General features: G+C 37.0%; 1 protein-coding gene across 4 annotated transcripts; it reads right to left on the bottom strand.

Moving 5' to 3' along the window:
- Nucleotides 1-11: 11 nt before the first annotated feature.
- GDPD1 (glycerophosphodiester phosphodiesterase domain containing 1) lies at nucleotides 12-25,140 on the bottom strand. Of its 4 annotated transcripts, XM_036340139.1 has the most exons (12): nucleotides 24,901-25,138; nucleotides 18,820-18,862; nucleotides 18,243-18,341; nucleotides 12,933-13,068; nucleotides 12,087-12,132; nucleotides 8,481-8,599; nucleotides 7,881-7,970; nucleotides 5,690-5,823; nucleotides 2,980-3,039; nucleotides 1,696-1,747; nucleotides 1,083-1,189; nucleotides 629-787 (listed from the first exon to the last, which is right to left on the bottom strand). In XM_036340139.1, exons 1-11 carry the CDS (start codon nucleotides 25,040-25,042, stop codon nucleotides 1,130-1,132), a joined length of 981 nt encoding a protein of 326 aa, XP_036196032.1. In that variant the 5' UTR covers nucleotides 25,043-25,138; the 3' UTR covers nucleotides 629-787; nucleotides 1,083-1,129. The 4 variants fall into 4 exon arrangements, with proteins under 4 accessions (XP_036196030.1, XP_036196032.1, XP_036196031.1 ...); XM_036340137.1 differs by having other exon boundaries at nucleotides 12-1,299; nucleotides 24,901-25,140; XM_036340138.1 differs by lacking the exon at nucleotides 1,083-1,189 and having other exon boundaries at nucleotides 24,901-25,139.
- Between the last annotated feature and the right edge of the window lie 737 nt (nucleotides 25,141-25,877).

Below are 25,877 nucleotides of genomic sequence, written 5' to 3'. Positions count from 1 at the left end.
AAGGAACCTTATTTTGTTCTTGGAAAACTTTATTTCAGTATAAACAAAAAAGGCAAATGTTACTTTATCATCCAGGGATAAGTGGGAGTCTGGTCATCCTTCTTAGCTGTAAACTGGCAAACTAAATGAGAGATGTGATCTAGGTAAAAGATACTTATTAATCCAGATTACATTCATCTCCCAAAGAGAACATGAAAATTAGTCAATAAAATCAGAAACAGATTTACATGAGGTCACATTAGAAAAGCAGAGAAAGTGATGGCTAGTGCTTTGGAAAATTTCATTTCCACATTAACACTCAGAAGAATACATTCTTAAAGATCAGGAACAGGTAGTTTATACTACAAGTATTAACAAATGATATGCACTTTCATCAGTTTCATGTAATTAGGATTCAAGATGTTACTGAAAATCTACATGTAGGCCCAAACAGTCATTGCCCAAAATGGAAAATTTAAATTTCTTTACAGGAAACATAAAAATATGACTATTTGGATATTGTCTTAATTTACAATTGATAAATCTAGTTTTAATATTTAACCCCCCCAAAAAAGAAAAAGGACATGTTGTTACACACCTGAAGAGGATTCCAAATAGAATGTCCCCATTAACAACAGCAACTATGAAATCTAATTCAGTCTACAGATTTTATTTCTGATCAAGTAATAAGCTTCCAGTTCATTCTTTGAGTCTGCCTTCTGTTAACATGTACAACTTGTCAGGTAACCACATCAATGATTTCCAAGCTCTCCTTCCACAGCATTTTTCCCCACCAACTAAGATGTAGCTAGAAATAAAAAGACAACTCAAAATAGCTATAGAGGCCTTGAATAGTTTTGTTTTACTAATGAGCTGGCCTTATTCCAGTGAAATTATCAAATTATCCAATGGTCTTTTGATTTCAGAATTACTTACAATAATATAATCATATACAGAAATCTTGATCAATAATCTTTCTAAATAAACTATTTACAAATGCAAATATGCAATATTGTTTAAAATAAATATACAATATAGAGTTTCTACATTCTCAGGCAGCTTAAAAATGAGGTAATAAAAACTTAACTGATTAAACCTTTTACCTTTCTGAAAATGGCTTAGGAAAATGATAATGAAAAATTTTTCCCCCTTAGATCTTTTCATAGTTTCTTTGAATGCTTCTGAATACTTCCTTTTCTATGCTGAAAAACTGTGTAAAAAATTCTTAAGCTTTGTTGGATAATCTGTCATCACCCCAGTTGCTCCCAAATCAAAAGCTCTTTTGTATTCTTGTTCTTCATTTAATACCCAAATATATACCTGAAAATTAGAAGCATGAGAAGTATGAGAACAAATGCTAAGATAGAAAATTATTTTAAAAAGAAAATTGTTTTTAATAATAGCATTTATCTATCTGCAATTTTAAGAAATAATTGCACCCTTTAAAATATTCCACTTTGCTCATTAAATATGCACTGACCTACCCATTTTCCTTTAGCTACTCTTACCTCTACATAAGTGGACTTGTAGTTACTGAAATGCCAATGCTTTCTTGTTCACTGTAAGGCAGAACTTAAGATCTTCATATGTCAACCAGTCAAGCATCATCATCAGAGTTGGGGCTAAATTAAGTCAGTTAAAAGTTCCTGCTCCTTATACTTGGGTTAAACTGGTAAACTAGTCTGTTTCCAAAAACGTATCATTCTAGAAACTTACCTGAATGCCTCGAGCAGTAAGGTGGTCAAACAAAGCTTTTCTCATTAATAAACTAGGAGAGAAAAGCAGAACAGATTTAGGCACTTCTTAGCCTAAGGAAGGACTAAAATTAGTCCTTAGTCCTAACTTAGTCCTAATTTAGAGTTTTAAGCAATGGCCTCAAATAATAACCGCCGCTATGGATGCATTTGTATCTTACTGCTGGATCTCTCTTCACTGCTGGCTGGTGAACAACCAGAACTGACTTTCTACTCCTTGCTGCCACTGATCCTGCTCCATTCTTATTGGAGCAGTTCACTAAAGTCTGTATTCCTAAGTTTGCAAGTTAAAATAAGACGGTAAACTTGGGTCAAGTTCTATAACATCATAATTCATTTACAGAGTGGATTAGTCTTTTGTGAGCTCTCTTAGAAACCTAATGTCCATTAATTACAATATCTACATATAAGAAAAAAACCCATTTTTTTAAAGCTCATAACCAACTAAAAGTGAATTTTTAGAATACAAATCACTTGAGCAAGATGGGAACTATTGTACTGAAAAGCTTTACATCTAATTTCTCTATTTTTAAAAAATATATCTTTATTGATTTCAGAGAGGAAGGGAGAGGGGAAGAGAGAAACATCAATGATGAAAGACAGGGGTCCTCAAACTATGGCCCGCGGGACACATGCAAATACAAATATTGTATTTGTTTCCGTTTTGTTTTTTTACTTCAAAATAAGATATGTGCAGTGTGCATAGGAATTTGTTCATAGTTTTTTTTTAACTATAGTCCGGCCCTTCAACCGTCTGAGGGACAGTGAACTGGCCCCCTGTTTAAAAAGTTTGAGGACCCCTGATGAAAGACAATCATTGATTGGCTGCCTCCTGCATGTCCCCTACTGGGGATCAAGCCCGAAAGCCAGGCATGTTCCCTTGACTGGTTTTGAACTGGGGACCCTTCAGTCCCTTGAGCCAAATCAGCTAGGGCTACATCTAATTTCTATTCCATTTATGTTTATTAGAATGCTACTAACTAGCTAGATAACCCCAAGTAAATAATTTAACTTTGGGTGAGTTGTGTTCTAGTTGAATGAGATTACCTCCTTAGATTCTGCCTAAGGCTTTCTGACTAGTAATTAAACTAGTTCTAAATGATCCATACACATCCATTTGTATAGCTGATACTCAACACATCCTTGTTACAAATTACATGTAGAAAGATCACACTAAACTTGAGCATAGTATTTAATAGATATAGCTAAAACACTAACTTGTATATCAAGAAACAAAAATTCTTACATATCAGAAAGCCAGATGAGAAACTTCTGACTTCTGGACATTTTGTGTGGTTCTTTTAACCTGAGACAAAATAAAATTTGAATAAATTAGAAACACAGTGTGATAAAATAAAACAAGTTCAAAAACAGAAGGTGCCTTACATTTAGTATGTACTGAAAAAATATTCCTAAAAGGACAACTATAAATTAAAATAAAGCCCATTTGGGTTCTCTATTTTCCACTGATTTTAGGCTTTTTGCAACCACTACTGAAAGGTTTAAAAAAAGTTATCTTTCTAGAGACCCTGAGTGCCTAGGGCTCATGTCTCTTCTTATTTTGGTGAAACTTTCTCTTGCTTTGTCTGCTATGGTTTAGTATATAGTAGACTTAAAACATATAACCAAACTTTACTATGGATTAAAAGATATTTGGGGTAAAAATGAGACACCAAAAAACCCCCTATAAAAACATGTTTTTTTTTCTTCTTTCCCTTTCAATATCTGAAGATCTAGGCCCTGTACTTTTTAATTATCTTTGCTATTGAAAGAGCACACGACTTTTAGACCTATGCTGTTTCTTCTTCAATCTTATTGATGCCCAGAGCAGCACCACTACCTGTTTTATTAACTTGGGGTTGTGACCATAGGAAATCTCTGATTAGCCTCTCTACTATGAAGATTTCTCAGTTTCTTTCTAAGTTTAACAGCACACAATGATTCTCAATCTCCCCAGATCTTCATTTCTTGTTTTCTTTCTAAAGCCACCTATCTATACTCTTAGTATAATCCTGAGTCCCCACACTTAAATTCATTTTGCTCTTTCTCTCTGAATTCAGTTTTTATTTAGAGAGCTTCTAAATAAAATCCCTTTTTCCCTAACTCTAGCCAAGGTGGAAAGTCCTGGTTGCTATTTCAGGAATCTCAGGGATTTAGTACCTCAAATACTAAAGTACCTCACTAAACACAAATTATGTTGTCTTAGGAAGTACCCATTGTCTCCCATAAAAGAACCCCAAAACATTAAAACATACAACACAATGTTTTACCCATGTCTTAATCCATTATCACTCTTTAGAGAAAAGATTAATTCTATGAAGTTTTTTCATGTCTGTATTTCAATAATACTAACTTCTAAAAGGAACACACAGAGATAATCCAGAGAGCTCAAGAGTTCATTCCAGGCCAGAGGAAAGCTAAGAACACTAGGAATAAATGGTTAGAAATCATTTTAATTTAGAAATGAAAATTATTTCTTTGTAAACAAGAAGTAATTTCTGCTGAAACCGGTTTGGCTCAGTGGATAGAGCATCGGCCTGCGGACTGGAAGGTCCCAGGTTCGATTCCGGTCAAGGGCATGTACCTGGGTTGCGGGCACATCCCCCCCGGTGGGGGATGTGCAGGAGGCAACTGACCGATGGTTCTCTCTCATCGATGTTTCTGACTCTCTATCTCTCTCCCTTCCTCTCTGTAAAAAATCAATAAAATATAAAAAAAAAAAGAAGTAATTTCTGTTGTTTTGTCTGAGAAATAGCTACAAAGATCGCTAATAAATATAACTAGGAATAGATAAAAATGCTCATCACTAAGTAACTCAAACTGGTATGAAACACAGATGCTGAATACAAGGGTCCTGACCAAATTGCTTTTCTTACTAATATTCTCTAATGGTTAATGACAATTATTCACCTTGTTGTTGTTTTTTAATAAATATTTCTTACTGATTTCCGGGAGGAAAGGAAAGGGAGAGAGAAAAAACATCAACGATGAGAGAGAATCATTGATTGGCTGCCTCCTGCATGCCCCACACTGGGGATCGAGCCCACAACTGGGTATGTACTCTGGGAATCAAACCTCGACCTCCTGGTTCATAGGCTGACACTCAACCACTGAGCAATACCAGCCCGGCTCAGCTTGGTTTTTAAAAAAAATTTGTTTGGAGAATGAAAAAAGTTTCCATGCAGGTGAAATCACATTTAAATGATCTCCCAGGAACTCTGAATTCCTTTGTGATGATTCAGTTATTATTATAAATTTATAGCTAGCGATTACATTCTGAGGGTGTAGGAGATAAAACTATCTGTCTTTAATAATAATGATAAAGATAATTTAACAATAAAAGCTATCATTTATTGAGTGCTTATTATTTGTCAGGCACTAATTGTTTTATATATATATTTTTTGTAATAAATTAGTGTGTGAAAAGCAAGGCTTTGTATCCTGTAGAGAAGTTATGCATACATAGAAATATCTTATGTAAACAAATCCTATCATTTTCTTTCTCCCATCTCCAGAGGTTTCTTTTGGGTTGTTGTGGGGGTGGTTGTTTTTCTTCCTAAATGTATTTAATACTAGTGGTGAATTTCAAGTTTAATGGAGTTTCAGCTTTGTATAGTTGTCAATGAAGTAGGAAGAAGGGAAGGAAGTTGGAGGGCAATTGCTACTAGATGTTAGAATAAGAGAATTATTAAACTTCAACAATTAAGCTCAATTCTTTTTATCTGACTTCTGAATACATAGGCACAGAAAGTCAATGGGCCCAGATTAAATACTTATAACACTTTATTATTCGTTTTAGAGAATGTCTTATGGCAAAAAGCACTGTTAATATAGGTCAGCTAAGAAAACATGGAAATAACTATAGCAATCTATTCTTTATCATTAATATTAATATTAATGAGCTTTATCTTCGTCCTCCTGTAATGGATAATTGATGAAAACAGGTAACCACTTACTTCAATATGATAGAAGGCATTGGGATTTCAAAAAACTGTTCTCGAATGGGCACAAAGGGCAAGAGACCAGTGAAGAACAGGCCAAGAATGAGCAGAACACGTTGTACACTGAAGAGGATGGGAATATCTGAATTCTAAAAGACACAAACAATATTATGTTACTTTGCAACTGCTCAAGTAGAGGATTATTTCACAATCCTCAAAATTTCCCAAGACTCTTATCTTTTTGTGTGTGTCAATCCTCACCAGAGGGTACTTTTTCCATTAATTTTTTTAGAGAGAGTGAAAAGGAGGGAGACAGAGAGAGAGACAGAGAAAGACAGATTGTGAAACATCGATGTGAGAGAGACACATCAATTGGTTGCCTCTTGCATGTGCCCTGACCAGGGCGGGGATCGAACCTACAACCCAGGTGTGTGCTTTTGACTGTGAATCAAACCTGAGACCCTTTGGTACACGGGCCAATGCTCTAACCACCGAGCATACCTGCTGAGCTACATTTGAGTTTTTTTGCATAAAAGTACTATATTGGGGGGAAATACATATAAAAAAGTAATTTATTTTAAATAGTAGCTCTAAATTACCCACCTCTTTATTTTCTAAAAAAAAGAATAAATAAGTTTGAGGATTTCTTTTTCCCCTATGTTCGCATGCTGCTTTGTAGTATTTTCAGCTTATTTATATATACAGGTGTGTCAACTACAACTTAATATACAAGTCCCGAAAAACCTTGATTTCTGCAAATTCAGACCCTAAGAATAACAGAACTTATGGGGAAAATAGGGTTAGGAGCTGAACCTCAAAACTTTGGCAACTTTAGAACCAGAGAACTAAAAACAGTAACTGGTACTTCTGGAGAGTCATGCAAGGCTGCTAATGGGAGAGGTGGGAGGGAATTGGTATACCACTGTCATAACAACTGGCCACACCCCATGTTTTTTTTTTTTTAATATGTATTTTTATTGATTTCAGAAAGGAAGGGAGAGAAAGATAGAAACATCAATGATGAGAGAGAATCATTGACTGGCTGCCTCCTGCACGCTTCACACTGGGGATCGAGCCCACAACCTGGGCATGTGGCCTGACTGGGAATCGAACTGTAACCAACTGATTCATAGGTTGATGCTTAACCACTGAGCCATGCCGACCAGGCCCCCATGTTTTTTAAATGAGAAAATCTGGGATGGGACCCAGGCATCAGTAGTTTTTGTAACTGTTCAGGTCATTCCAACATACAGCCAAGGTGAAGAACCACTGCATTATCCAGCTGGCATGGCTCAATGGTTGAGCATGGATCTATGAACCAGGAGGTCAAGGTTCAATTCCTGGTCAGGCACATGCCCGGGTTGCAGCCGATCAATGAATTTTTCTTTCATCATTGATGTTTCTATCTCTCCCTCCCTCTCCCTTCCTCTCTGAAAAAAACACACACAACAAACAAATGAAAAACAAAAAAATCATTAAATGAGAATAGTGCCACATGTTTTCCCATCACAAGTGTGTAGCCCACTTTCTTTCTTTTTTAGTTTCTAGCATCTGGGAATTAAAGGGTTAATGTAAAATTCTTGTAAATCACACTTTAAAAGACACATGACAATTATATACAGCATGTTCATAATATGAATGACAAATATTGAAACAATCATTATTTGATGTCTGAAAATTACTGTTGGAAGAAAAAAATAAAAACAAACAAGAAAATTACTATTGAAAGCTTGGAAGTTTTTAAATTCTAAAATGACAGGAAACTAAAAACAAAACAAAAAAACCCAACTACTTACCTACCTAACTAAATAAATAAAATGACAGAAAGCCAGAGGCTTCTAGAAAAAAAAAAATGAATCAAAGGAAAAGTTCTGTGATTCTGGGCCAAAAGTTAACTTTTTATTCTGAAATAATAAAAAGGAGGTTGTAAAAACATAATATAGTCCTATCTAGCCTTAACTTAACTGCCCCAAATGGTGATAATCCTGTAAACCAGTCCAATTATTTTGAACTTTAATTGCAAGGTCCATTATCTCTATGAAACCCATTATCTATAAATCCATTATCTCTATTAGCAAACTCTGCTTAGTTGCTTTCACCCAGTACCATTGGTCTTCATATTAAAAAATTATTACTACAATAACTTACCATTTATAGATACATAACAACAACAAAGGTCATTCTGTATCATTTTTGAAAGAATTACCTCTTTGTAGCACTTCCCTACAATTTCATAATTGGCATTACCCCACACTGTTATGTGTTCTCGTCGGTACTGTTTCACCAACTCTGAAACCTACAAGTGAAAATTCAAATTTTTATGCATGTGCCTACTGTAAATCCACTTATATTCTTTCATTTTAAAAATGGGTTATAATTGCCTATCTGCCAGTGAAGACTACAAAATCTTAGAAGAATCGATGTATAAATTAAGATTATTTTATAAAATATAAGAAATTAGTTACATTTTACCATTATATCATTTATCTAACAGAATACAACTACTTAATAATTTGACATACACTAACTAAAAATGAAACAAGTTAAACTAGAAGTTAATTATACAAATGCCAGAACTATTGGCTCACAGGAGCTCACTTTTATCCCTGACTGAGACATGACAACTCTGAAAACAGGCTTTCGGATAGTAAAGTGATCTCTTTTACCAGAGCATTATTTAAAACAACACTGACCCTAGAGCATCACATTTCCTTGCACATTATCAGTCTATGCAGCCACCTACTCTAGCCTTATTAGTTTGTGAAATTGGATGCAACACATTCAGAGGAGGCAATGCCTTAAGTACCTTCTTAATCAGCACACTGTTGTTGACTTTGATATCGATGTTAATGGGAGTGTTAGGAAAGGCCTCAAAAACTTCCTTCAATAATGGAATTCGGTTATCTTTTCCTTCACATTGGCATGCTGAGAAAGCAAGATTTTTAAATGTATTTTTAAAAGATAACTTATTTTTTTGATGGTTAGAAGAGATAATGTAGTAGTCATAATAGGAAGGACATTTACAAAATGATGGAAAGCATAAAAAAAGGAAAGAAAAATCATATAAATGCAACAATTTAGATATAACCATTGTGACCATTTGGTATACTTTCTCTACTCTTTTTTCCCCCTATGCATAATTTAATAGAGTTATAGTATACCTACACATTTTAACCTGACCTTTTTACATAAAAAATAAATAAATGTTGCATGTTAATACACTGCATTTATAATTATGTTTTAAGTTTTTTCATTAAACTTTATTTTTGATTGATTTCAGGGAGGAAGGGAGAGGGAGAGAGAGATAGAAACATTAATGATGAGAGAGAATCATTGATAGGCTGCCATCCTGCACCCCCCCTGAACTGGGGATGGAACCCGCAACCCAAGCATGTGTCCTTGACCAGAATTGAATCCCGAACCCTTTAGTCTGCAGGCTGACACTCTATCCACTGAGCCAAACCAGTTAGGGTTCATTAAACTTTTTGAGATAACTGGATTTACATGAAGTTGTAAGAGATAATAGATATCTGTGTACCCTTTACCCAGATTCCCCCAATGATGACCTTGCAAAACTATAATATCAGGTTATGATACTGACATTGATATAATCCACCGATCTAACACTATAATTATTATTATTTTTGGTTAATCCTCACCTGAGGGTATTTTTCCATTAATTTTTTTTTTTTTTTTTTTAGAGAGAGAGTGGAAGGGGAGAGAGGGGGAGAGAAACATTGATGAGAGAGACATAGACACATTGCTTGGTTGCCTCCTGCATGTGCCCAGCCTGGGACAGGGATGGAACCTGGAACCCAGGTAACATACCTTTGACCAGGAATCAAACCCACGACCCTTCAGTGTGCAGGGCAATGCTCTCTAATCACTGACCCACACCAGCCAGGGCTACAATTATTATTTTAAAGTTTTAAAAATATTCCATTGAGTAGCCATATATCAATTTAATTATTTTCGTTTAACCATTTCCCTTGAAAGGTAGCAGTATCTGCCACTCCAAAATATGCCACTTTGGTATAAGGATTATTTCTAACTGAAGGCAATGGAGAAGAAGCAGATACAAGAAAGGCTCTCTGCCCTTCCCCTTTTTGCCTTAAAACAAGACTTAAATTTGTACAAAAATTAATCACCCACAACCATAAACCCTTATCAGTACCAGAGGACTCTATATAACAAACTGATTAGCCTTTATCTTCCATTATTCTCCCACATATGTACATTCCCACAATTTGCCACCCTAAAAATTCAAAGTCCTTTTCCTTTGTCTTGTCACTTCTCTGAAAATATATTATTGTTTTGTTAAAATGCTATATAAACTCAGGTTCTAGCCATCTCTGAGTCTCTCCCATGAGACATACATATTAATACACTTCTGCTTGTTTTTCTCATATTAATCTCTCTTTTGTTACAGTCTCAGCTGAGAATCTAGAAAGGTAGAAAGAAAAAGATTTTTTTCTTCTCTATAGCCTATCAGTGATTACTGAGATTGTTTCTAAAGTTTTCCTCTGTTATCATCATTGAATTTTTCAGAGGTTGAAAATAATATGTTCAGGCAAGAGAAATATATGCTACTTCAGTAATGTGTTGAGTGCAACTCAATTCAAAGAAAATTGAGTTATGAAAAAATTAAAAGAGGGTCTTAATCATCCTTTATATTTCTTGTATTTCCTGAGGTTTATTTTCTCCAGATGGAGGGGCAATATGGTATAGCTAAATACTGGCCTGGAGAGGAGAAAATCTAGATTCAAGTCCTAGCTTTGTCATTTACCGACTGTAAGACCTTAATTTACATCTTTAGGCCTCTTTCTTTATCTATAACAGGAAGAGACAGATAGTCTCAAAGGTCTCTTCACATTCAAAAGTTTTATGACTTTATGAGGAAGGTATAAAAACCAGAAAAAAATTAAAACTTTTTTTTTCGCAAATGATCTTTTCATCTTTATGACGCTTTGGCTTTGCTCTACACAGGGAAAAACAGAAAAAAACTTCGCTTCTAAATTTTCTTTTACTTAAAAAATTATATTTTATTATTTTTTAATTCTTTATTGTCAAAAGTATTACATATGTCCCCTTTTGCCCCAAATTGACCCCTACTCTCCACCCATGAAATTTTCTTAACTTTCACAAGTTCACAATTGACACTACTATTAGAAAAGCTTGGCAAGTATCATCCTATTAATTATAAGAATGAGAAAGATATTTCCTCAAACCAACACAGCTTAATGATACTTACCTAGAAGGCAAAAACCAACAAACATCAGAGCTAAATATCACTCAGAGATAGCTAATTTAAACAGTTTTCTAATTTTTATTTACCTTCCTAAAATTTCCCAAAGAGAAATTATACTAATTTTAAATGTAGCTCACTGAGCAGTTAACAGTTCTTTTTGAAAATTAATATCAATACATCCTTCACATTTAACCAAAGTTTAAAGTATATCCAAGCCATACAATGGACCATAACATATAGCATCTCATAGCTTTACTGAGTTACATGTGAATCATTCAAAGCACGAGGCTGAATTGTGGTAGTGTGGGAGACTATACCTGCTCAGCAACCTGTATCTCTAGGTGTATTTTCCATTCTAACATAACTAACAAATTGGGGCCAAGGGACATGTTTCTTTGTAAGATATGCTCCTTCAAAGGAAAGAAAACTGTTATGCTGGTAATTAAAAAGTGAAGATGACTAGGGAAAGTATGGTTTTTATTTATTTATATATTTATTTATATTTTTATTGATTTCAGAGAGGAAGGGAGAGGGAGAGAGAGAGAAACATCAATGATGACAGAGAATCACTGATCAGCTGCCTCCTGTACAATCCCCACTGGGGACCAAGAAAGCAACCCAGGCATATGCCCTGACCGGGGAATTAAACCATGACCTTCTGGTTCATAGATCAATGATCAACCACTGAACCACACTGCCTGGACTGCACAATTTATTTGAGAAACAAAATTTTCTTTAAAATTTAAAATATGGAGCACCTGAATGACATAGAATCAAATGTGAGACAATTAGTAAGGATCTGAAAGGGGTCCCTTCAATTTCTTTTCATTTATTTATTTACTTGATTTATGATTACTATAAGTTATAGTAATATTTTAGAACTGGAAGCTTTAGAGGTACAAAGTGTCCCTAATAATATATGGGTTTCTTGTCATTAGTATTTGGTTTAAATTAACTGTATATAATTTTAGTAGAATGAGCTAATTAAATCTCTGGACTTTATCTTTTCAGGGTCAAGATTTCAGATTAGGCCTGAGAGAATTTTTTGAGGGCAGTACTTTTAGCTGGAACTTACTGACAAGAGAACATGCCTATATATCTAATTCTCAACATAAATGAATTCACTTTAATGTTAATGTTTAAGTTGCAAATGGGAAATATTACCTCTTTGAAATGTGACATCCAGTTTGCCAAGGTAAGGTGGGAGTTCCTTTAAAAGATGATTGAAAAGCGTTAGCTATCAAAAAATCAGTATTTTAATGTCTTACATTAAGACATATATATTTGCTTCTTCAAAAAATAAAAGAATAAAACACTACATATGTAAGGCCCCCTGTAGCAGAACATCTCCAAAAGCAATTTAATCATATAATTATGTGAGAATTCTCTAAACTTTCTTGCTCAATTTTGCTGTAAACCTATAACTGCTCTAAAGACTAAAGTCCATTAAAAACAAAAAGTTCAGAAAATGTGTATCACGTGAAAATATTAGAAAATACAATATATATAATAAACAGCAGGATCACAACTATATAAAAAGCATACAGGATATTCAATAAGATAGTATTGAATAGGAATTGATAGTTAATAGGAATTAACGTAAGTTTTTTTTAGGTGGTAAAACAGCATTTCCTTCTATTTATCGGGATTTACTACTAAAACCAGATTTTTAAAGAGTTCTTTCCTATACTGTAAGAGTAAAACTAATTTACATATTTAATCCAAATAAAACAAATTAAAGAATACTTCAAGGAACTGAACACTAGTAGTTTTACATTTGAGGACTTCGGTAATTTTGTTAAATTACTTACAAAATTAAGACTCTATATATGTACATAGTGAGTACATCTTTACTGAAACTCAGAATAGTTATTTTAAACTTCCTTTGACATTCATTGCTTAACCACTGTCATTTATTTTTTTATTATTTATCTGGCATTCACTGTTTTTAAAAATGTTACAGGCCCAAGATCTACTAGATACTAGTTTACCATGCATTTTTATACTTACACAGTACTTGAGATCTGAGATGTTCACATTGACCCCAGTTGATCTCTTTAGATTCTCATCATGTGACACAACAACTTGCTCATCTTTTGTGATATGACAGTCCAATTCTAGCATATCAGTTCCAATGGTAACTGCACTGAAGAAATACAAATAATGACATTCTGAAACTTAAATTTGGAATTATAAATCAAACAGCAAAAATTAAAAATCCATAATATTAAAATTTCTCAACACTGTCATCTATTAGGATTTACTGATGTGAAAATATTCTAAAGGAACTCAGAAGACGAGTCTTTCCATAACTAGCTATCCTAACTTCTGTCAACCCAACAGAATGGAAAGAACACTGGGCCAGAAGTGAAGAGATCTAGGTGTCAGTTCCTGCTTTGCTACAAACTTGCTGTATAACACTGGGCAAGTAAATGCCCCCTTCAGGGCCCACTTTTCCACATCTATAAAATGAAAGGAGTGAAAAACAAGAAAAAGATGACAGCTTTTGACACTTTAATTCAACATAGGATTAGAAATTCTGGCCAGGGCAATAAAGCAAGGGGGGAAAAAAGGGGGACGGGGGTCCAAATTGGAAAGGGAATCATAAAACAATTCTACTGATAATAGCATAAAAAGAATAAAAAACTTAGCCCTAACTGGTTTGGCTCAGTGGATAGAGCGTTGGCCTGTGGACTGAAGGGTCCCAGGTTCGATTCCGGTCAAGGGCATGTACCTTGTTGCAGGCACATCCCCAATAGGGGGTGTGCAGGAGGCAGCTGATCAATGTTTCTCTCTCATTGATGTTTCTAACTCTCTATACCTCTCCTTTCCTCTCTGTAAAAAATCAATAAAAATATATTTTAAAAAAAAGAATAAAAAACTTAGCAATTAACTTAACCAAGGAGGTGAAAGACTTGTACAAAAAAAACTACAAAACATTGTTGAAAGAAAACAAGAAATACATAATGGAAAGACATCCCACATTCAAGAATCAGAATATACTTAGCATTGCTAAATGCAAATACTATACTGATCTACAGAGTCAATGTAATTACTATCAAAATCCCAATGATGTTTTTGGCAAAAACAGAAAAATGCACCCTAAAATTGATATGCAACCTCAAGGAACCCCAAAGAGTCAAAACAATATTGAAAAAGAACAAAGTTGGAAGACACACACCTCATGACTTCAAAACTTATTACAAAGCTACAGTATAGTGTAGTGTAAGCCCTGATATTTTTTTCTTATAATGCAAGTGACTGACTTAAGCTCTGATTGCCAAGGCATCCACTTAAAGACGTTTGCAAAGGATTATGTCTAAAAAACAATGTAGATGCCTTAATTGAAAAATACTTTTATTTATTTATTTATTTATTTAAATATATTTTATTGATTTTTTTTTTTACAGAGAGGAAGGGAGAGGGATAGTTAGAAACATTGATGAGAGAGAAACATCAACCAGCTGCCTCCTGCACACCTCCCACTGGGGATGTGCCCACAACCAAGGTACATGCCCTTGACCGGAATCGAACCTGGGACCCTTCAGTCTGTAGGCTGACGCTCTATCCATTGAGCCAAACCGGTTTGGCTGAAAAATACTTTTAAAGATGCTAACCATCATCTGAGCTTTCAGTGAGTCATAATCTCTTTAGTGGTGAAGGGTCTTGCCTCGATGTTGATGGCTGCTGAGTGATCAGGGTGGAGGCTGCTGAAGGCTGGGGTGGCTGTGGCAATTTCTTCAACAATGAGGTTTGCTACATCGGTTGACTCTTCCTTTCACTAATGATTTCTCTGTAGCATGTGATGCTGTTTGATAAAATTTTATCTAGTCAGTCCTCTCAAACCCTGCCACTGTTTTATCAATGAAGTTTATGTAATACTAGAGGCCTGGTGCACAAAAATTTGTGCTCTCGGGGGTAGGGGGTTCCCTCAGCCTGGCCTGTGACCTCTCGCAGTCTGGAACCCCTCAGGGGATGACCACCTGCTGGCTTAGGCCCGCTCCCTGGGGGATTGAGCCTAAGCTGGCAATCAGACATTCCTCTGGCAGCCCAGGAGCCCTCAGGGGATGTCCATTTGCCAGCGGGGAGCAGACCCAAGCTGCAGTCGTATTTCCTTAGCACTACTGAAGAGGCGGGAGAGGCTCCCTCCACCAGGGCTGTCCTGGCTTGTGGCTGAGCAGAGCTCCCCCTGTGGGAGCACACTGACCACCAGGGGGCAGCTCCTGCACTGAGAGTCTGCCCCCTGATGGTCAGTGTGTGTCATAGTGACCAGTCATTCCCAGTGGCTCTGTCATTAGGGTCAATTTGCATTATTACCCTTTTATTATATAGGATTCTAAATCCTTTGTTATTTCAACTATTTTGTCAGCATCTTCTCCAGGAATAGACTCCACCTCACATTAGGCTTTATGCATATCAGAACACTATCATAAGGAACATTAGAAAACACAAAGATAAGAGAGAGAGAGAAACATCTGTGTGAGAGAGACACATCGACTGGTTGCCTCCTGCATGTGCCCAGACTACTGGAGTGAGGAACAAACCTGCAATCCAGGTATGTGTCCTTGACCAGGAATCAAACCCATGACCCTTGAGTGCACAGGCCAATGCTCTACCACTGAGCCACACTGGCCAGAGCTAATTTTTCTCCCCTTTTTTTTCACTTTAGACTTTATTAGAGTCCATCCCAAGAAACCACTTTCTTTGCTCACCTATTAGAAGCAACTGCTTATACATTAAAGTTTTATCAGGAGCTTGCAGCAATTCAGTAATGGCTTTAAGCTCCACTTCTAATTCTAGTGCCTTTGCTATTTCCACACATCTGTAGTTACTTTCTCCACTGAAGTCTTGAAGCTCTCAAAGTCATCCATGAGTGATAGGATCAACTTCTTACAAACTCTTGTTAATGTTGATATTCTGACCTCTTCCCATGTATCACAAATGTTCTTAACATCTAGAATGGTGAATCTTTTCCATAAGGTTTTCAATTTACTTTGCCCAAATCTATCAGAGAAATCATTAAAGCAGCTATAGCCTTACAAAATATATTTCCTAAATAATAAGACTTGAAAGTTGAAATTACTTATTGATCCATGAGCTGCAGAATGGATGTTGTGCTAGCAGGAATGAAAACATTAAACTCAGGCCCAGCCAGTGTAGCGCGCTCTCTCTCTCTTTCTCTCTCTCTCTCCGACCCTTCATCTCTGAAATCAATAAAAATATATCTAAAAAAAGAAAACATTAAACTCAGTGTACATCTCCACCAGAACTCTTGGGTGACCAGGTACATTGTCAATGAGCATTAAATTCTCAACTTTAAAAGAGAATATTTGTTTTCCAAATATTGTATCTTTGTTAGAGCCACAAATGTGTAAAAATGAAACCCAAAAAGACATAATAAACAAAAACAGCTTTTAGGTTGGGAGATTATTTTTCTGTATTTATTAATTTCCTTAAATATTGTTGTTATATAATATTTAGAGAGGGAGAGGTAGAAAGAGAAACATCAATCAGCTACCTCCTGCATGCCCCACTACTGGGGATGGAGCCCGGCAAACTGGGCATGTACCCTGACTAGGAATCAAACCAGTGACCCCTTGATTCATGGCTTGATGCTCAACCACTGAACCACACTGGCCAGGCGTATGCTTATCTCTTAATAACAAAATAATAAAAATTTAGAGCAATAGCAAGTATATCTAGGACAACTTATAAGTTATCCTAATAAATTATCCCAATTTGATAAAAAAATAGCTAGAACATGGCAAGAAAAATTTTTTTTTATCACTTTGGCCTTCAGAAATTTCCATAAATAACAATATGCATCTACATCAATTGAAACACCAGTTATTTTGTAGCTAAATTTCTGACAAGTTGATGAAAAACACTGAAAAAAGTTAGGGAAGCCAGGCTTCAACATTTCCAGAGAAAGAAATTAAAACTTGCCCTAGCCGGGTTGGCTCAGTGGATAGAGCATCGGCCTGCAGACTGAAGGGTCCCGGGTTCGATTCCGGCCAAGGGCACATGCTTGGGTTGCGGGCTCCATCCCCAGTGTGGGGTGTGGAGGCAGCCAATCAATGATTCTCTCTCATCATTGATGTTTCTATCTCTCCCCTTCTCCCTTCCTCCAGAAAATCAATAAAGAAATACATTTTAAAAAAAAGAAAAAAAGAAAGTAAAACTCTAGCTATACAAGATGTGAAATTACTTGAAACTCCACAGAAGCTATGCATACAATTTTCAACAGGAATTTTGTTAAGGAATTTATTTGCATTTCATTTATTCCTCACAATATTGAGGTTGTATTATCATTCCCATTTCATTGATGAAAAAATTGGTATTATATTAACTAGATAGTCTAAAAAATATTATAAGAATCAGGTCGCTGATTAATTACTTTGACTGTCTGCCAAATTATACTTCCAGCTATTGCTAATACAATTTGTTTCTTTCTCTTACCATTCATGCCAATACCATAGGGATCAAATTGTCCTGTGGGTATTTACAAATACGGCCTGATTTAATAACCTAGTTTTACTAGCTCTTAAGAACCAGATTTTACATACTCAAGGGCTTAGTGACGCTGTGTGTGTGTGTATGTAGTATAATTCATTAGTCTTTGGTTCTGTGTTTATTATGGATGGGGTTCTATCTTCTTCATCCTGTCTTCTGCTAATATTCTGCTTTGTTCTTGAGTACCCCGTTCTGTATGCCATTCAGTAAGCAACTAGTAAGAGACTGTTAGTACCAGAGCTAGGTATTAGGGAAAGTTTGATAAGGAATGCTTATTTATGTAGTTTCAAAGTACCTCCCTACAAAAACACTTATTAATTACGAAGGATAAAGGAGTAACTTCCCAGTGGAAAAGTCTCTCAGAAACCATTTTAACCAAATGACCAAACTCAACATCACTGGCTCCTTCAAGCTGACTGCTGTGTCCTGTTAATTTCCTTGCTTTTTGGCACAATAAGCAGTGAGTAGTTTAATTTCACAAAGCAAATTAATAACAGAATACAAATGATTTCTTTTCTAATGTGCATTCTCCTAAATATGTGTGTGGGGGTGTATCTCAGTGGAAACTGTACACATGAAGTTATACACATATTTAGCTATAGCTAGCTAGAAATATAATCTCAGTAGAAAAAAATAATTTAAATTATTCTGTTTCACAGTCTATGGCAGGAGGAAAGAGTTTTCACTTTAAAGCTGTAAGAGACTCTTGAGATTATAGTTAAAAGGCATCATATGGAAGAGGAAAATAAGCCATGACAAATTCAGGGGGATAGGATTTAGATGAAACTAAAACATGGAAAAGCATACCTTTGGACCCGGTAACAGGAAAAATAATCTCTAAAATGCCTTTGAATGATGACAAGCAGGACCAAAACATAAGCCAAGTTTTCCTGATTTCTTAGCTGTCTTTACATACATAAAAATGGTTTCAAAATTACGTAAGAAAAAATCAATATGGATAGGTAACGTCTTTCACGGGGTTTAACTTCTCACATTCCCTGTTTTAGACTAGATTACGGGTTTAAGTCTGTACGAGAATTACTGGGTAGATACATAATCCTATTCATAAACAGCAGTCAGTGTTACAGTTGTTTCATTTTCTCCTTTTCTCTTTCTCTCCAAGACTAATTAGCATTACACACAGTATGTTCCTTGTTATAAATGTCTTCTTTCAACTTTGGGACTATAGTATCTTTTGATTACCCAAAACTCTGATGTAGTTTTTTCAGTTACGCAGAGGCCAGTCTCTATTGTAACACTGGAGACTAACTACATAAAAAAGCAATTTTAATAATATAGGAACAACTATCACAAGTGGATATGACATGTATACTATCTTCACTTTGTGAATCAACATTAAATGAATAATCTTTTATATACTTACTGCTGAAACGCTGCCATTGTATTCTCCAAATTTTCTCCAGCACCTGTAAAAACATTAAATGTAAATTTCATTTACTTATATACTCTGAACATTTTATTTTTCTATAAATTCATTTTAATAAGATACATCTTTACAAATGTTCTAAAGGATATAATGGTATCTTTATTTTATATTTTAGCTGTACCAGGAAGAATCAAAGATCAAAACACAGACACACCACCACAGAAGTGTGAGAGCACCTAAACATGATTTTTAAACTGTCATACCAGCTTGTCATAGAGGAACGACAGAAGAGGACTTGGTACATATACACCTCCCCAAGCAGAGTTAAAACATCTCTCCTCTGTATTCACATAGTCCCTTATGCACCTCTCTACCATGCATATCATATTATAGCATAAGTTATTACCTATCTCTCTCCCTCCTTTCCCATGAATTACTTAAGACAAGTGACTGTACTTTAATCACCTTGGCTGAAAGCAGAATACTACAGTAGCTGAGAATGGGACTCCAGAGTTCTGATATTTGTTCTACAATCTATTTGACGTTTGTGTCACCTTGGGAAAGTTACCTAATCTCTCTGTTAGACTGAGCTTTCTTACCTATAAGAATGAGGATAATGGTTACTAGAGTTGTTGCATAATAGAAAACAGATGAAGTAAATATGAAGATTATAGTTTTTTTTCGAAAATAAGTGCTGTTTTGAGGTTAAAAGACTTTAAAACATCCAGCTGGTGTCTGTTTTAGTCAGAAACTATGGAAATATGTTACACTCAGATAACCAACATTTCAAGAACAAAGCACTCTAAAATATTACCAAAAAAACTAGAGTGCTAAAATGGTTATTGTGACTGCTTTCTCAAAGAAACCCAAAAACCCCAACAAGTTGAAAGAATTCTGAAGGCAATTTAAACGCATTTTCACCTGCCAAACCTGAAACAACGTTAGCATCAAACTAATGATAGTAACAAATTTTAAACTACTGGATAAAATAGGAAATTCTCAGTCTATTTTAATAAATGGAAAGTTTGATGAGGAATGCCTACTTATGTAGTTTCAAAGTACCTCCCTACAAAAACACTTATTAATTACAAAGAATAAAGAGTAACTTCCCAGTGGAAGTCTCTCAGAAACCACTTTAACCAAATGACCAAACTCAACATCACTGGCTCCTTCAAGCCGACTGCTGTGTCCTGTTAATTTCCTTGCTTTTTGGCACAATAAGCAGTGAGTAGTTTAATTTCACAAAGCAAATTAATAACAGTTATCAATTTGGTCAGAATACAAATGATTTCTTTTCTAATGTGCATTCTTCTATACTTTACAAACACTCTACAATGAATATGCACTACTTTTAAAAGCAGAGGGAAGAATCAAAGTCTTAAGCTCATGCCATATGCCTGGGAAGATCATTTTCACCATTGCCTCCCAATGTTTCTTAACATTAATTGCAGAATGAATTCACTTTGCAACTCCTCCAAGAAAGTACTTTCTTGTCGCTTCAGATTACAATGATTCTTATCACAGACAAGAGTTCATTAAACTGGCAGTTTCCAGCCACTTGTTCTCACGACTCTTACTACCTCAAAGAGCTTCAGAAATTGACTCCTTAAAATTTAATTTATTTGAAAACAACAGTAAACCCATTTCATGCTAACATATACTTTATGAAAAATAACTATCTTCCAAAAAAATTTAATGAGGAGAGTAGCACTGTTTTAGGAGAATCTTTGAGAATTGGAAAGCTATCAAGCTCACAGTGGCAGATGCAAGTTTTCAAAATTCTAATTTTTGCTTAAAAGCTCAAATTTAATCATTGGCACTACCTTGATAGAAGGCAGCTAGATTATTTTTATTCTAACGAGAGATATACTTTATTAATTTTCAAGAACATATCTGCTGAATATTCAAGTATCCATAACCAGCTGTCAGTTTTTTTTTTAAGTAAAAATGGTGTTCTGTGGGAAAGGTAAACTCAGCTCACAACTCAAATGACTGCACAAGTGCTTTTTCTCAAGACACCCATCATCATACTTTGGTATACAGCAAAAGTGAATACTTCCAATTATGTCACATAGAATATGTGTAGTTGAAGGTTGAAATTTAATAACATTACTAATTTTTACTAACACATCAAAGATAGTCTTAAGTGAAACTGCCAGTTTTTCTTATTTATTCATTTTAGAGAAAGGGAGAGAGAGAGATCAATTAGTTGTTCCCCTTATTTATGCATTCATTGGTTGATACTTGTATGTGCCCTGATTGGGGATCAAACCAGAGACGTTCTGGTGCATGGGACAAATTACTTATTAGATTCAAATGGGGAAAGCCTAGAGAGTAACTAAGGGACTAATTAAGAGTATGTCATTCCTCTCCAAAGAATTATTTGGTGTTAGTGCTTCTTTCATGAAATGGTTGGAATTCCTTTTCTTTTTTTTTTTAAGGAATAGAGATACTTTCATTCCACCTTATTTTATGATTTTAGAGAGAGGAAAGGAGAGGAGGAGAGAGAGGGAGAGAAACAGCAGCCAGTTGCCTTCCATACGCACTCTGACCCATGAGGGATTGAACCATCAACCTAGGTATGTGCCCTGACTGGGAATCGAACTGGCGACCTTTCAGTGCATAGGATGATGCTCAACAAACTGACTCACATCGGCCAAGGCCCAAAAGCAATCTTTACCCTCAAACTTATCACCTGTTAAATCAATCTGTGGCAATATTCCCAGACTGTGACAGTAATCTCGCTTAATTGCAAGGGTGAAAGATTAGGAGGAAAGGTTAAGATGTGATCAGTTGGCCCAGCTGGTGTGGCTCGGTGGTGAAATGTCATTGACCCATGCACCAAGAGGTCACTGGTTCGATTCCTGGTCAGGGTACATGCCCAGGTTTGCAGGAGACAGCCGACTGATGTTTCTATCTCTCTCTCCCGTCTCCTATCTCTCTCTCTCTCAAAAAAATTTAATTATTAAAAAAAGATTTGATCAGTTGTTGATTTTTAAAAATTCTTTGACCATTAATTCCTAGTAAGTAGACTTTTCTTTTAAAGCCTGCTGCTTAATTCAATTGGCTCATAGAGACAGGTTAGAGAGTATTAAAGTATGTTATTTCCCTGCTATCCTATCTCTATCTGAAATAAATATATACTGTATACCGTATAATTCCAAATGCAGGACAATATGTACTTAAAGGACATACTTCAAAATGTCCAGATAGTAAAGTTTAGGAGATATTTTTTCTCTTCTCATTTCCATATTTCCAAGTTTTCTACAATGAACATGAGTTACTTTTGTAATTGGAAAAATATTAACAAAACCCATAATTTCATAAAGGAATTAAGAAAATGGCCGTTGATTATACTGCTTGCTCCTCATTTAACCCAAAGGATATATCTTTCGTTCTGTTGATGTTTCATCAATATATTGTAGTTATAAAGTGTGCTCTTGGTCAAATAAATTTAAGAAATACATGAAAAGTATCTAACATGTAGTAGATAATTAGCAGACAATAAGCTATTACTTTTAAACTATTATTTTAATTATATATTAGTATCTGTACTAGAGGCTAGAGACAAAAGAATTAGTAAAATCTAAAAGTTGGCCTTGAGGAATTCACAGTCTGGTAATGGAAGCAGATGTATTAATATATCCTATTACAATATAATGCAATACAAGGTATGCTTTAAAGAGGTAAGTGCAAAGCAAGACTACAGCATTTAATTTCCGAGACAGCTGCTTTCAAGAGCACTCAATGTTAAAAAAGGCAAAAGTGTTCATTAAAAGTTTGAAAACAATTTTGAAAACAATTATAGGGTGATCTCAATCTTCATAATTAACTCAAAGTTCTATTGAAAAATGCAAATGTGGATCCCCCATAGCCATGCTTATATTTTCAATTTTACAAAATTTCATAGTGCTTTCTATACACCTAGTCCTCTAACAACTCAGAGAAGCAAGGCAAATGCTCTCCATTTATAGATAAGCAAAACTCATGCTTATTCCCAAGGCTAATTAGTGGTAGGTCCAGCATCTGACTCAGGAAAATGCTTTTATAGCAGACATAATATAGTACACATTAAGAGTTTCAAGTTATAGCAATTAAGGTGTATATACTTTAAACACATATAGCTACCAATATTTCAGTCTCGGAATGGTTATACATCTGGTTTATATGAAATATCAGGTATTTGTCGTTGGAGCAATTATAGTATTAGCCCAAATGTTAGTCATATGCACTGAGAGATTGCTGTTATCAGTGTCCAAGAAAAAAAAATAAGCAAGCAAGGAGACTCCTTCCCAGTCTATTGTTTTCCAGAAACGTAGGATCTTGAGTTACAAAGAGTGTGTGTGTGTGTGTGTGTGTGTGTGTGTGTGTGTGTGTGTTTAAAATAAATATCTCCTCTATCACTCTGGACTCAACTGTATTATTTGGTGTACATGCTCCACACAAAAGCATATGAAGCCACTAAGACACTGAAACTCACTACAGGGCTTTAGCCCAGCATACAGAGTAAAACAGATTTTGAGCCTGCAGATATTTTAACAAGATTATTTCTTCTAAAATAAAATTTAGATCACCCACAATAACAGATTAGAGAGCTTTTTAGAGGATCTAGTTTTGTTTTGGGTTGTAAGCAAGCACACTTTTTGAGAAAACCAGTGAACACAACTGCAGTGTGGACTGCCCATCCCCAGAATAGGACGATCACCACTGGAAACTGCTTCTGCAGCAACAACGTAAACACTAAACGCTGGTTTTCGGCGTTAATGGTTGAAGGCGTGTTAGCGGTTATATGTACACCTTATAGCTGAACTATGCACTTATTAAAATGCAGATAAACCAAATGAGAAATAACATGGCGCTTAGCAGGTGACCCCTTAAAACCTTGGATACTTTTCATGAGTGGGAGACGAGCATAACCACGCAAGTTAAGTTAGTCTTTCGTACTAAGTGTAACTGATAAAATTATACAGATGAATGATAATGCATTTCTGTGGCATTTAAAACCCTATTCCTGGCCAGTTCTTGTCAGAAAGGGAGTGATGCTACTAAACCAAGTTTTAGACTATAAATCTAGAAATGTACCATTTTAAGTAGTAGGCTACAAACTCCAAGCAATGTTAACCTACTTTTACACTCATTTCTAAAGAAGAGTTAACGTGGATTGAAATCATCCAATTGGATGACATTTTACACACCGCACTTAGAGTGAAACAGACACTTATTACTCAATAACGAAGAGGCACAGGCTGGACCTGCTGTGACTGCTGCCTGGGAAACAGAGGGTGGACCATCTAGTCTCCTTCCAGCAAGACATCTTTCCAAAATAAACTTTTCGCTTTCTTTAAACAACACCGTGCTGTCGCAGACGAAATCATCTTTTCATCTTGAGGAGATCCACGTGTCAAGGCTGGGTTGTGGGTGAGGCTTCCAAAAACCCCACAGGCGTGCAGCCTCGGGCACCGGGACGTTCCGGTTCCGGCCCCGGCCAGGCCCCAGCGCGGACGGTGCCCCTGGATCATCCCCTCCATGAACGATCCCGCTGGGCGGGGTGGGCTGGGCTGGCCCCGGCCGCGGGCTCGGCAACACCTGGGCGGCAGCCCGCTCCGGGCTCCGGGCTCCGGGCTCCGGGCTCCTCAGCCCTGAAGACGGTGGACGGGACCTCCCTCCGCACCAGCTCCCCGGCCCCTGGGAGCAGCCTGTTCCCGGCCCCCCACCCCGGCCCCCTCGTGCCTCCCGGCGCGACCCTTCCTGCGTCCGCTGAGGAGCTCCCGTCCACCCGCTTCTCCACGGTCCCTCCTCCTCCGAGGACCCCGACAACGCTGCACCCAAGAAACCCTAACCCGGGGCTTTGTCCCAAGGCCCTTTCCTTCCCACAGGAGACCTCCCCTCCACACCGCCCGCACCTCCGGGGAGCCCCCATTCACACATCCCCATTCTTCCTCAAACTCGGGCGTATGTCCGCCCGCCAGCCTTTGGCGGGGCTCCGAAGGACCTAGGGGGGGGAAAAACACACACACAAAACAAACCCAACCAAAAAGGCTCCCCCATTTCCGCCACCGGGTTCCGCAGACCCCTCACCTCCGCGGTGAGAGATGTGTTTGCTGAGGAAGCGCTGTTTCTTCCTCTGGTGCAGCAAGGTCGGGTACTTGAGCAACAAGAAGGAGGTCACCAAGTACCCTCCCAGGGTGGAGAGCAGGTAATAAGCCGCGGTGGACGACATCTCGGCTAAGCGTGGCCGGTCTCCCGCCGCCAGGCCCGCACAACGCCACTGCGGCGGTCGCGACGACGGCGGCGGCGGCTCCGGGCCAGCTCGCCCCCAGCCGGTGCCTGCGGCGCAGCGCACTTGTTCGCGCCCGCCCAGCGCGCAGGCGCAGCCGCCCGGCCCCAGCAACAAAGGGGCTGCGGCGCGCAGGCGCGTTCGGCGCCGGAGCTGGGAAGGCGCGGGCCCGGGACCCGTCTTTGTGGTCAGAAGCCGCTCCAGACGGAGGCGGAAGCTTGGAAACCTGAAGTGCCTTCGCCATCACTCGGCAGAAAGGGCCTGGCATAATTTGAAAATCCACGTAAAAAAGGACTGATTCCACCGTGCGTCTTAGCCTCTGCTCTAGGTAATGCAAGGAACTGTTAGCGATGGAGGAGTTAAAGCAGATAATGAACCCGTCCATTTGTCTAGCCAAGAGAGAACTTTCCCTATAGTAACATGTACCCATGCAAGGTACCAGTTTATCAGTCAAATATTTGAGGGGCAGGCTCCTCTTTAATTTATTGTGAAAATTCAATCCTCATGCGCTCTACACGTTAGGCAGTCAAGAAATATTTATTGACTGGAGTCCATTTAAAATAAGGAAACGCTGACAAAGGCGATAGGTGTTAACGTAAAAAAACCCATTGAAACCTGTAAAGAATTTTTGTGAGTTTATTTGAGCCAAACTGTCGACATATGCCGGGAAGCAGAACCTCAACGAATTGAGATAGTGTTCCGGAGAATGGCAGGGTTACATCCGTATTTATACATGAAATTCATTGGTGACAGATTTAAGGAGGTGGGATTAAGCGAG

This window comes from Myotis myotis, unplaced genomic scaffold, assembly GCF_014108235.1.
Source record: "Myotis myotis isolate mMyoMyo1 unplaced genomic scaffold, mMyoMyo1.p scaffold_m19_p_17, whole genome shotgun sequence".
NCBI classification, from domain to species: Eukaryota; Metazoa; Chordata; class Mammalia; order Chiroptera; family Vespertilionidae; genus Myotis; species Myotis myotis.
Note: the sequence above shows the minus strand (reverse complement) of the source record. Positions and strands in the feature narration are given on the sequence as shown.